General features: G+C 37.4%; 1 protein-coding gene across 1 annotated transcript in view; it reads left to right on the top strand.

Moving 5' to 3' along the window:
- DKK2 (dickkopf WNT signaling pathway inhibitor 2) overlaps window positions 1-11674 on the top strand; it is a 116116-nt gene extending 104442 nt beyond the window's left edge. The window contains exons 2-4 of the mRNA XM_008067474.1: window positions 4686-4836; window positions 7901-8056; window positions 11230-11674. Coding sequence (XP_008065665.1) covers window positions 4686-4836; window positions 7901-8056; window positions 11230-11480 — 558 coding nt within the window. The 3' untranslated portion in view covers window positions 11481-11674. The remainder of the gene's footprint in view (window positions 1-4685; window positions 4837-7900; window positions 8057-11229) is intronic.
- Window positions 11675-13092: the final 1418 nt, after the last annotated feature.

Raw genomic sequence — 13092 nt, 5'->3', positions numbered from 1 at the left:
TCCCAGCTGAGTTTTTTGATTTATTGTAGAGATGAGGTCTCGCTGCCCAGGCGGGTCTCGAACCCGCGGGCTCAGGCAATACACTCACCTCAGCCTCCCAAAGGCACGGGATTACAGGTTGAGCCACTGAGCCCGGCTATTTTTCTAATCTTTAAATTCAGCATGTAGGTCACCACTTAGTCACCTTATCTCTGTGTGCATCGATCCCTCACTATTAAATGCTCTTAGTCATGACACCTTACAGTGAGTCCAGAAAGCCAGGATAGAGCTCAAAATCCCAGAATTCTCTGCCACTGAGCACACATTACTTATTTCCAGCAGTTACTTAACCTGTCTTCATGTCACTGCTAAAATTTTAAATAATGATTCCAAATTAGCACAGAGTAAATAGACTTTAAAAAATCTTTTATACTAAAAAAAAGGCTAATTTCTTATAGACTTTATTTTCAAGCTGCGTCCAATGTGTTTATTCTTTTTTTAGTTCATGTCATGGTTGTAATGATAACTAACACTGCTATTTGTGGAAACCACTCTATTTTTAGCCTAGAAAGTGGGTTGGACAAAACATCTTTCATTTTTGGCCTAATCATGGACAGCTCTCATATATTCTTAATTTATGGCCAATCATCTGCTATTAATAGGTGTCCCAAATTAATTCATCTCCCAGTTGTAACTAAGGCGGTAATGAACAATTCCACATGAAGCTAAATGTTCTGGGATGCTCAAAAAGCCAGATTTCTGATTCAATTGTGGGATATTTTAATATGGGACAGGTGTACTAGAGTCTTTCCCTAATTCTTTCACTTGATTTCCAGTCTTCCACATGATCGTTCCTCAGAAAAAAGGAAAAGTTATCTAGTCTGTTCATCTAAAGTCCAGGTAAATAAATATCCATAAAGATCCACTATTAATAATGTCTACAGAAAGTAAAATAAAAACCAGCCTTTTAATTCACCTCTAAAATAAGTGCCGGTAAAAGCATATTATTGATTTTGTTAAATGGAAACTTAGACTAAGGTACTCAACTCACTTTTTGTTCATGACAAGCCATCATAAAATGGAAATAGGTAACAGACTTTGGAAGCCAAAGCATGTGGAAAATAAGAATTTTACATGGGAAAAATTTATGAATGGCACTTTTATTAATTTATATAATTCCCGCTAGCAATCCTTACATTGCCACAGTCATCACTTCTTCTTCATGGTCCTCCATTACTACTGTTAACCATCTCTCTCTCTCTCTCTCTCTCTCTCTCTCACACACACACCTATGATACCATTCCCAGACACTTTAAAGAGATTTTTATAGGAAAAAACTAAATGGAAAGCTACAGAACCTTCATACTTAAGTTGAAAATGCCTTGTTTAAAATGCCATACTAGGTTGGGCATGGTGCTTATGCCTATAATCCCAACACTTTGGGAGGCCGATGTGAGAGGATTGCCTGAGCCCACGGGATTGAGACCAGCCTGGGCAATTTGGCAAGAGCTCATCTCTACAATAAATCAAAAAATTAGACAGGTGTGATGGTGTATGCCTGTAGTTCCAGCTTGGAAGTTCCTACTTGGAAGGCTGAGGTGGAAGGATCACCTGAATCCAGCAGGTCGAGGCTGCAGTAGCTGTGAGTGTGCCGTTGCACTCCAGTCTGGGTGACAGAGTAAGACTTCAACTCAAAAATAAATAATGAAATAAAAAATAAAATGCCATACTAAACAAATAATGCATTATGCCTATTAAAACATGAGAATTGCTATTAATTGATTAGAATGATATTTTCTCATGCTTTATGTTTTCTTGCTTATGGTTATCCCAAGGGAATCTTTATAATTAAGTAGATCTGACTTTAAAAGTTAGGGCATATCTCCCCCAAATATCATTTACTTTCCCTAAAACCTACTCTCATCAACTTATTTCATCCTTTCTTGATTTTATTCATATATAAAATCTGCTTATTGCATCCAAGAGTTTCATAAGCATTACAAAAGCTGTGATATATAACTTTGCATTTTAGCTTTTTTTTAATTTCCAAAGAATGTTTCTAGTATTTTTATTTTTAAAATCACATACTCTCTCTGCCTGCATCACTTCTACTTCAAGTTAACTAAAAGACATATTGAAACACAATAAAACTACATTTCCTCTAATATACTTTCTGTTTTAGACAAAATGAGCTTCTTCCTTAAAAACTGAATTATGACAATTTTACTGTGATCCATTCAAATAAAGAACTACCGTGCATACCACTTTTTCCAATACTGCCTTTATCAAACATTCGCCATTTCAATATTTTCCATTTCTCATCAACTGAGACTGGGATGATGAGGATGATGCCCTACACAATTTTCTGCATAAATGAACTGATATTTTATCAAACTACTAATAAATAAACAACTATTAATAACAACTAATAAATAAACTAGCCTATAATGGAGACTATTTTTTAATGAAACTCAGTATTATTCTATATTCAGAATCCCTTCAGGGTTTGTTGTTTGAGTTGTAAATAGCACATGATGTTTTATGTGGCACATGTTTATTTCCGTTGAAAGAACATGTCCTATTTTTGAGGAAGGAAAGAAACTTGTAAGACATCAAATGTTTCTTGCAAAACAATTTGATGGAATAAATGTAAATGAATCAGAAACATGTGAATTGAATTTCAATTAAAACTAATGATTTTAAATATGAAGGGAGTAAAGTGCTTGGGGGAAAGTGTGTGGTAAGGCGGGAAGTGACATTTGTTTTGTTTTCATCAGTCTTGGATTCTTGAAAAATGGCCTAATGCTCTGAATTCAACCTCTTAAGATTCTTTTAAGTCTAATGATGAGGTTACAGAGTAGGACGATAATATGCAAATTCATTTTATAGCTTTATCTGGCTCCAATTATCATATATGCCTCAAACACTGCCACTATGCAATCCTTCAAAATCACTTTCAGTTTGAAGTTAGTGGTTTTTCTATACAATTCTTTTTAGGATAAACAAGAAATTGTAATGATGCTAAAATATATTTTTATCCCTCAGACTCACACATAAACTTCACATTTCCTTTTTCTAACTGAAGATGATCAGATCTAAATGGAAAACACGTGGGGGCTGAATGAGTACACACATATGCAGGAGATGGGCAGGAGGAGAGAAGGTACTGGAGGAAATGAAGAGACTGAAAAAGAACAAAGAAAAAGGATCACTTAATTCATGCAGAGTGAGGTCATCCGTCCTAATGTCATAAGTAACACAGTCAAATCACACATTATTTGAGAGTCATGAAAATTGCATCCTATAGTTTTATATTCAAATCATTTGTGCTTGCTTAAAAACTAGTGCATAGCTTCTTTTTATATTCTGTAATATTCAATTTAAAAAATTGTTCTGTGGCTCAGCCTGTAATCTCAGCACTTTGGGGGGCTGAAGTGAATGGTTTGCCTGAGCCCTCATGTTCGAGACCAGCCTGGGGAACTTGGCGAGACCTCATCTGTACAATAAATAAAAAAAATTATCCAAGCATGGTAGTGTGCACCTGTAGTTCCGGCTACTTGGAAGGCTGAGGCGGAAGGATTGTTGGAGTCTAGCAGGTCGATACTGGGTTGACTATGAGTGTGCCACTGCACTCCAGCCTGAGTGACAGAGTGAGACTCCAGTTAAAAAAAATAAATTCATTACTCTAAAAATCAGGAAAAAAATCAACTTCTGGAAAAAAAACTTACAAGTAAATCTCTCTGCCTCAAACTATAAGTAAGTTTGATATGTTGTAATACATTTTAGTTTTGCAGCTTTTAGTCTCTGAAAACAGGGACATTTTAAATGTTCCAAAAAGTTCCAAGAGGCAAAGAGTGCCTAAATTGAATATATATGTATATATTTTTTGAGATAATGTATGATACTGCTTAAGCAGTCTTCTGAACACATCACTTAGTAGAGAAATGTATGCATAAAAGTCCTTTCTGTGTAAATTGAAGATATAGTATCTTGTTGGGCTATTTTGGTACGTAAAGATCCTGCGTTTGTGCTTACCGAAAATATAAAGATGTCTTTGGAGTTTAGCATCTCTCTGGTTGCTTGGAACTCTGCTGCTGCTTATCACCATGTTTGGGATGAGGATTCTGCACCTAGGTGTCTTTGTGCCAAACAATTTGTTGTTTGTAACTGCTCTGGAAGTGATTTTTTTCTCCTTGCTTTCATAGTCAGGAATTATGAGAAGTTACTCTGAAAATATTTGTTCCATAGTTGGACAGAAAATATGAGAGATACGTTTGGGTTTCTAGCATGTCTCTTTGTTGTTTTATGTAATCTTCCTCTCATACTCCTTTAGCCGATGAAAAACAGAGTGGCTAGAATAACTGTTTCATCTGTACCTTAAATTAGCAACAATGCAACATTTGCAAGTGTTCCTGAGAACCCACCCCACTCATAAGGGTTCTACCAACAAGCACAAACTCTCACTTTAAAGTTGGGTCAATGAAAATAAATGAATAGTGTCAAATTACTCTGTCACCATCAACAATCAATATTTATAAACTCTCAGTGAAGTAAGGATCTATGTTCAGGACATTATTACAATGGTATATTTCCTTTCAGGAGGGACACATTATGGAAGATTTTTCCACTATGATTTGCTATGGGAATGTTTCTCAAATATAACAAGATCTAACCCTTTGCTTTTGTGTTGTCTCACATAACGACAGGCCTACCCTTGTAGCAGTGATAAGGAGTGTGAAGTTGGGAGATACTGCCACAGTCCCCACCAAGGATCATCAGCCTGCATGGTGTGTCGGAGGAAAAAGAAGCGCTGCCATCGAGATGGCATGTGTTGCCCTGGTACCCGCTGCAATAATGGTAAAAGATCCCACTAAGTGTTCATGGGTCTCTGTTTCTCGTTGTAGGAAGCTGTCTTGCTAGTCAGGCTAACTTCTTACTCAGACTACTGAGACACTCAGCATGATGTGGGCAGATGCACTTGTAAATCACCCATCATAAAAATGAACAAACACATTGCAAAAGCTTAGCCTTTTAGAAATGGTTTAGGAAGTATAAGATTACCTGAATTAGCTGGGCTCAGTGGCTCAGCCTGTAATCCCGCGCTTTGGGAGGCTGGGGTGTGTGGATTGCCTGAGCCCGTGGGTTCAAGACCCGCCTGGGCAACTTGGCAAGACCTCATCTCTACAATAAATCAAAAAATTAACCAGGCATGGTAGCTCACGCCTGTAGTTCCAGCTACTTGGAAGACTGAGGCAGAAAGATTGCCGGAGCCCAGCAGGTCGAGGCTGCAGTGGCCGGGAGCGTGCCACTGTACTCCAGTCTGGGCGACAGAGTGAGACTCTAACTCAAAAAAAAAAAAGAAATGATTACCTGATTTACCTTCCAAATCTTAATTTTCCTGGACTCTGTCTACCTTCTGTATTTTATGATCTATGCTGATGTAGGATATTGCCATGCTGAAGTGTTACATATTAGTAGCAAGATGTTCTATTCTGATAAACACGTAAGTGAATGTACAAAGGAGAGACACCCCCCCAAAAAACAGAATGGTTTTTGGAGGGTAGGCTTCTTGTAGTACAGGTTTCCCACCCTAGTCCAGTATTCTAGGAACCTATTGGCATCAATGTACTAACTAGCGTTGTTGTGAGAGGCTGTGTTCGGCTTCAGTGAATTTTTTTTTTTTTTTTTGGTGATTCTTTCAACATGTTTGTCCATTTCATGATGGTCCATTTTATGAGCCTAACTGTCTATGTCACACTAAGTGTTCAGCGGTTATTGATACAAAACAGCATGACTTTTGTGCCCACCCTCCCTATTCATTGATCTCACCCCGAGCAAATTTTTTTGTTTCCCCAGATGAAAAAAGTTCTCAAAGGGAAACATTTTAATGATGTGGAAGAAGTGAAACAAACAAACAAAAAAGCAGAAGCACTGTAAGGCATCAACACTGATGAGGTCAAAAACTATTTTGAACAGTGGAAAAAGTGGCTCCATAGGTGTATTTTATCAGACAGAGAGTTCTTTGAAGGTGACTTAAGTTTAAACATGTAAGAATAAATACACAAGTTTTTATAAATAAATCCCAGGACTTTTTGGGTCCCCCTCATATGCAAAAAAGTCAAAGAAAGGAATCTGGTATGATTTAGTAATGCAGTTTTAAGTACTTCTCCAATTTTATGAGGTCTGACAATTAAGTTTGCAAACTCATCCTAGAAAAAGTGCTACATACCTCATTGCTGAATATCACTACTACAGTCACCTTCAAAGTACTCCTCTTGGGAAGCTATGCACCAACGTTAATGTCTAGTCCATCCATCAAAACAAATTTGGAACTCTTTTTCTGGACTGGCCAACAGAACTGCCATTGTATTGCCCTTGATGCCCTGGATGTCATAAAAATGCCTTCCTTCCAATGTTCATTTATCTTTGGGTAAAGAAAAAGTCAATGGGGATCAGATCAGGTGAGAAGGGAGGGTGTTCCAATGCAGTTTTTTGTTTACTGGCTAAAAACTCCCTCACAGAAGGTACTATGTGAACTGGCACATTGTCATGAAAGCAGCAGCTCCCTCAGTATCATTTTTGTATTCACCTTTCTCATGCCAAGATTTTCAGTTAAGATTTTTCTAACTGTTTCTCTGTCAATTTTTGTTTGGTTTGCTATGCTTCTCAGTCAGCTAATGATTTTGATGCAAAATTTGATGAATTTTTGCAATGTTTTTATCAGTTCTGCTTGTTACTGGCCATCCTGACCTCTCTTCATCAGTAATGCTTTCTCTCCCCCTCAGAAAAATATTTAATCCATTTGTACACTGCTGTTTTCTTCAAGGTATTATCCTCATAAACTTGGACTAAAATGACCCTGATTTCACTTCTACTCTTACCAAATTTAACAAGAAATTTAAATGTTTGTTCATTGCTCTAATTCAAGCTCTGACGTTCTCAGGATAGCACACAAAAACAGGCAACAACAATAATGAATCTCACTCAGCATGACAACACCACATGTTGACCTGAACACAACTGTGAGACACTGATATATTAAGGTTATGAAACTTTACCAAGTTGTTTGTATAATGCTACCAATGTAAGGGCATAATGGCAAGGTCACAAACTTGTCAGACCTCGTATGTCTTAGTTCTTATTTTCAAAATGTCGTGTGGCTCGCTTTTATGGTGATGAAGTAATTGGTTTCCCCAAACAGAGACAAGAAGTCTATTTCCTTGCCTGACTTTACCCAATCTCAATGAACTTATACGTAGACAATTCAGCATTAAGGATGAAATGAAGAGTCACAGATAAAAACATTAAATAATTGCAGAAGGTTGTCACAAATATATACTTAGTTATACAAAAAAACATAATCAAGTTCATATTCCCATGCCTGTTCCTGACTTCTGGGCATAGACCTACTGTGAGCAATTTGGACAGAAGGTAAAGGGAAGAAGACCTCATACCATTAGATAAATTTATAGTACAAACAAGATTATATTATTAATTAACAAAGGGACCTGGATACAGAGGATGTTTTCCTGGTCAGATGATTTAAAAATACTACTAATAGCTAACATTAAGTTAATCTTTTACTGTGTCACTATTCTGAACACTCCACATATATTTACAATAATTCAGTGAAATTAATTCTGTTTTAATTTCTACTTTTGTCCAAGGTCACTTGGTGTTGAGAAAGACCAAGATCAAAGTGAAGGAACCCTGACTCCAGGGCCAAAGTATACTCTACTCAATGTCAATAAATGAGCAAATGAGTTAATGAATAGAGAGATGATAGGTAGGTAAGTAGGTACATAGATAGATAGATAGATTGACAGATGGCATCATACTTTACATCAGGAGAATACCTAGATAAGTACCACACTACTTTATGGAATTCAGTTAATCTAACTGATACCATGACCATCTCTAGGCATTTGCATCCCAGTCACTGAAAGCATCTTAACACCTCACATCCCAGCTCTGGATGGCACTCGGCACAGAGATAGAAACCATGGCCATTACTCAAACCAGGACTTGGGATGGCAGAATCTAGGAAGACCACACACCAAGATGTCACACATAAAAGGTAGGAGTACCTGTTGTTCTGTTGATTTTTTCTTGTTTCATAAAGAGGTACAATAAAAATATACATATTTAATTTCATTGGTTTTAGAAAATGGTTCTTTAATGGTAACATTTTAACTTAATGCATTTCTCATTTCTTAGTTTGAAGGATCCTAGAAATTTCTTAGAAATCTTAAATTGTTAGAAAATATATATTACAAGAATTGCAGAACCCTGATCAATTGTGTCATTTTCTAAACATGTCTCCCTTTTTATGTGGAATTGAGAAGAAATGTTCTATATAAACATTTCTGTCATCATGTATCAAAGGATAAAGTATTTCAGAATATAAATGGGAGAATGTTGCTGCCATGTGATTAAATCTTTAAGCCCTTGAGCCATATCTCACCTTTGTGGATTCAAATTTTTATTTCACTATACAACCAGATGATATACTATTCATAAACCTAACCACCAAAAATAATTGGTTTATTGTGAGATTAGGTATGGTCATAAAATTTCCTTCTTTTTTTGTTTTTTGGGGGTTTTTTTTGAGTTGGAGTCTCACTCTGTCGCCCAGACTGGAGTGCAGTGGCCGCTCCTGGCCACCGCAGTCTCCACCTGCTGAGATCCGGAGATCCTTCCGCCTCAGCCTTCCAAAGTAGCCGAAATTACAGGCATGAGTTACCACTCCCGGCCGATTTTTTGATTTATTGTAGAGATGAGGTCTCGCTGCCCAGGTGGTTCTCTAACCCGCAGGCTCAGGCAATCCACTCACCTCAGCCTTCCAAAGGCATGGGATTACAGGCTGAGCCACCAAGCCCAGTTAAAATTTCCTTCTTGTATTAAAATATTTGAGAAATCAAATCACTGATAGTAAAATTTGGAACCACAAAATTATTTTTTCCAATATAACACCCTATATTTTATTCAACTCCATATGAAAAAATAGTAACCTAGACTAAGACACATCCATTTAAATCAGTAGACATGTCAAGTCACAAGATTTAATAACAAAAAATACTGAATCTAGGTAACAATTTCCAGTTGGTTCAGAGAGGCTCCTACCCCTACATGGTATTAAAATATAAAAATAGAGTCTCTCTTCACCTATAAGAATGAAATTATTGAAACCTAATTACTAACAGTAAAATTTTGAAAGCAAGAAAGATCTTCATTTTTAAAGGAGTTTTTTTCCAAGTATATTCTGTGGATTACTGTCTTTCAAAACAGCATGTGAATAAAAATGCCCTGTGTTCAAAAAGTTTTAAGGAATTTAATATAAACATTGGTATACTCAAGGCTCTGATAAATCCAAAAATGAGGAGAATTGATTAACCTTTATTTTATTTTATTATTTCATTTTTTGATAAGGAGTCTCACACTGTTGCCCAGGCTGGAGTACGGTGGCACGAATGCAGCTCTCTGCAGCCTCAACCCCTGGGCCCAAGAGATTCTCCTGCTTCAGCCTCCTGAGTAGTAGGGACTACAAGCATGTGTCACCAAATTTGGCTTGATTACCTTTTTAAAACACTGTATTTCCACAGCTTGTTTGACAACCAAACAATTTCCTCTACATTTTCATGTTTTGAAGAGCTAGTATCCCAAATAATTTCTGACCTATTAGTCTGGCCTGAAATACTAAGGATCACATGGATAGTGCTAAAAAGATTTATACAATTCCTTTATAGGAATATTTTTTTCTACACTCCCTGAAGTCCTAAATTCTTTCCCTATATTTCCTATTTCTATTCTACCAAATTCACATGCATTTGTTATTACATGAGTATTCTTCTTTAATCCAACAGATAACTCTGTCATAGTATAGATCCAAATTTACTAAATGTTTAATTTAATTATATTTGCAATTTTCTAATGTCCGATAAAAATACATCTTATGTTGGATGACTAGTGAGTTATGTCCAAATCACACAGTAGGATTAGTTATGTCTGGGTTGACAGGCGGCCCTTTAGATGAGGGGTTGACCCATTATAACCTATGAGCTCAATCTGTCCTACTGCTTGTTTTTGTAAATATTTTATTGGACAAATTGTACATAGACTTTCTTTTAGACACTTTATATGGCTACTTTTGCAAGATAACAGAAGAACTGAGGATTGTGATATAGATCATAGGACCTCAAAACTTTAACATATTTACAACCTGTCACTTTACAGAAAAGTTTGCCAACCCCAACATCATGTAGATTACACATCAACCCACCATGATGTAAGGGGGCTAGATGTTGACTTTTCCTTTTTGCATAAAACACCCAGATTTGTGCTTCCACATGTTTTTCACAATGGCTTCTCAGTTGCCCCAAGCCTGTTTGCCCTCAGATGGGTTGTCCGCCCGCTCTTTGCCTGTCTCATAGCTCTTTACAGATAGCCCTTCCTAGGCACCCTGTCAGATGTATATGGCTGGGTTTGGTCATGGTGGGAGACTGAGAGGCAGAGAAAGGAAAAAAACTAACATAGTCTCTTACTTCCACTGCTTTAAATAGTGTTTCTGGCAGGGGTATATCTCTTTGCATTTTAGCTCCTGCCATATGGGCTTGTTAGGATTCCAGTCTTGGCTAATGATTCCTGCTCCCAGATTATGGAATCATCTACTCCTTTGAATCCTCCAATCTAAATGTGGAAATGCTGTTAATCTCCAAGTTGACTCACCTTCCTCTGGTAATTCTTAACTCTGCCACTGCCTGTGTAACCAATGACCTGCATTAAATATCATCTGTTGAACATGCTCAAAGTTTCTGTTTTTATGGCTAGACTTTAACTGATGCATTGTCTAAGAGATTCCTGGGAATTTCAGTCTTTTCCTTGAATCAAAGGTGTGTTTAGATCTTTGAAGAAAGTATCACATTTATTAATTTGAAAGCAATCATTTTACTTTTTCACTCACTTAGTGAAAAAACAAATGATTAAGGAAATAGTAAAATCAGACCATGACAAAGTAAAGAGAAGACGAAGCAAAGTCCTAGCTATTCCTTAAACTTGATGTTCAGATGGCAAATAATGGAAATTAGACACTACTGGATTTGTGTGATTAAAGGGAGAACCAATTGGTATAAATTCAATTATTATTCATTATAATGGTAACATCATTTAAGATAGTATAAGTCAAAATATTTTACATTCTTCTGATTGCAAAGCTCACTTTTCTGAAGTGTCTTTTGGTCTTGATCTCTGTAGGGCATGAAGGAGATCCCTGCCTACGATCATCAGACTGCATGGAAGGGTTTTGCTGTGCTCGTCACTTCTGGACCAAAATTTGCAAACCAGTGCTCCATCAAGGAGAAGTCTGTACCAAACAGCGCAAGAAGGGCTCTCATGGGCTGGAAATTTTCCAACGGTGTGACTGTGCAAAGGGCCTGTCTTGTAAAGTATGGAAAGATGCCACCTACTCCTCCAAAGCCAGACTCCATGTATGTCAGAAAATTTGATCACCACTGTTGAAAATCATCACTACCAGACTGTGAATTTGTGTATTTAATGCATTATAGCATGGTGGAAAACAAGGTTTGGGATTCAGAAGCATGGCTAAAATAAGGAATGTGATAAGAAGATAGAGCACAGAAAATGAGAGGAAAAGAGAACTAAATAGATTAGTATGGGTAACAATGCAGCACAACAAGTGTGTTTCCATTATGCAACCTGTATATGTAAATAATGTACACATTTGTGAAAATGGTATAATTAAAAAAAGCACACAGTAGAAATTACTGAAGAATAGCATGTGACTTTCCAAGAGTTTAGGTTGTGCTGGAGGAGAGGTTTCCTCCTTGGTGATTGGTGATTGGTGATTGCCTTTAAAAGCAACCTAAAAGCCAGACTTCTGTTCAAAAGGATAGTTTAGCAAAATACTCCCAGTATTCCTTGGCATACAAATAGTCTCTAAAATGAAAACGTTTGTTAAATAGGAAATGAAAGCATGGAACATAATTAATTTGCAACACCAAATCACCTTTTAGTTTGGAGCATGACTTCTGCTCAATTAAAGACCTTGGTAGACAAAAATAAAATCAGTTAATATTTTACAAATAACTTTAAAATAATAGCAGGTTGTTTATTAGGGCCTTTCAATTAAAAATAACAACAACTTGTTTTTACAAACTGCTATTGACATTTTTCAAACACTTAATTTTGCCTGTAGTTAATAAGTGATATAAGGCAAAAATAGTTTTTTCAGATTCCAAAGGAACAACAGTACATCTCACTTTTGCCCTATGTGATTCCTTCTCTGAATATGTTCTATTTTCCACACTATGCCCATCATTGAGATTAGCATAATATTTGCACAGAGCAGAATTTTCACAGATTGCAAAGAATTTAAAGATGTTCAATATATGTGAGAAATAGAGCTAATGGAGAGATCATCATTTCTTTTTCTTTCTTTTTTTTTTTTTTGAGTTGGAGTCTCACTCTCTCACCCAGACTGGAGTGCAGTGGCCGCTCCCAGTCACTGCAGCCTCGACTTGCTGGGTTCCGGCGATCCTTCCACCTCAGCCTTCCGAGTAGCTGGAACTACAGGCGCGCGCTACCACACCCAGCTGATTTTTGATTTATTGTAGAAATGAGGTCTCGCCAAGTTGCCCAGGCGGGTCTCGAACCCGCGGGCTCAGGCAATCCACTCACCTCAGCCTCCCAAAGGCATGGGATTACAGGCTGAGCCACCGAGCTCGACTGAGATCATCATTTCTTAAAGCTCTGCTACAGCCTATATTCTGATATAACTTGGACTAGTAAATACATTTATTCTTTACATACTCTGCAGCAATAGAGACTTGGGCTGTATCTGTACTGCACTGAAACACAGCAAGCAGAATGGGAATGCATTGTCAATTGCCTAGAATTTGTCAGCACATAGATCAACAGTCTGAAGCACAAGCTGACTTTTTTTTTTGAGTTGGAGTCTCACTCTGTCACCCAGAGTGGAGTGCAGTGGCCGCTCCTGGCCACCGCAGCCTCGACCTGCTGGGCTCTGGCGATCCTTCCGCCTCAGCCTTCCAAGTAGCTGGAACTACAGGCACGCACTACCACACCCAGCTATTTTTT

This window comes from Carlito syrichta, unplaced genomic scaffold (genome assembly GCF_000164805.1).
Source record: "Carlito syrichta isolate Samal-C Ts95f unplaced genomic scaffold, Tarsius_syrichta-2.0.1 Scaffold309640, whole genome shotgun sequence".
NCBI classification, from domain to species: domain Eukaryota; kingdom Metazoa; phylum Chordata; class Mammalia; order Primates; family Tarsiidae; genus Carlito; species Carlito syrichta.
The sequence above is the reverse complement of the archived record's forward strand: the minus strand, read 5'-3'. Positions and strand labels throughout refer to the sequence as shown.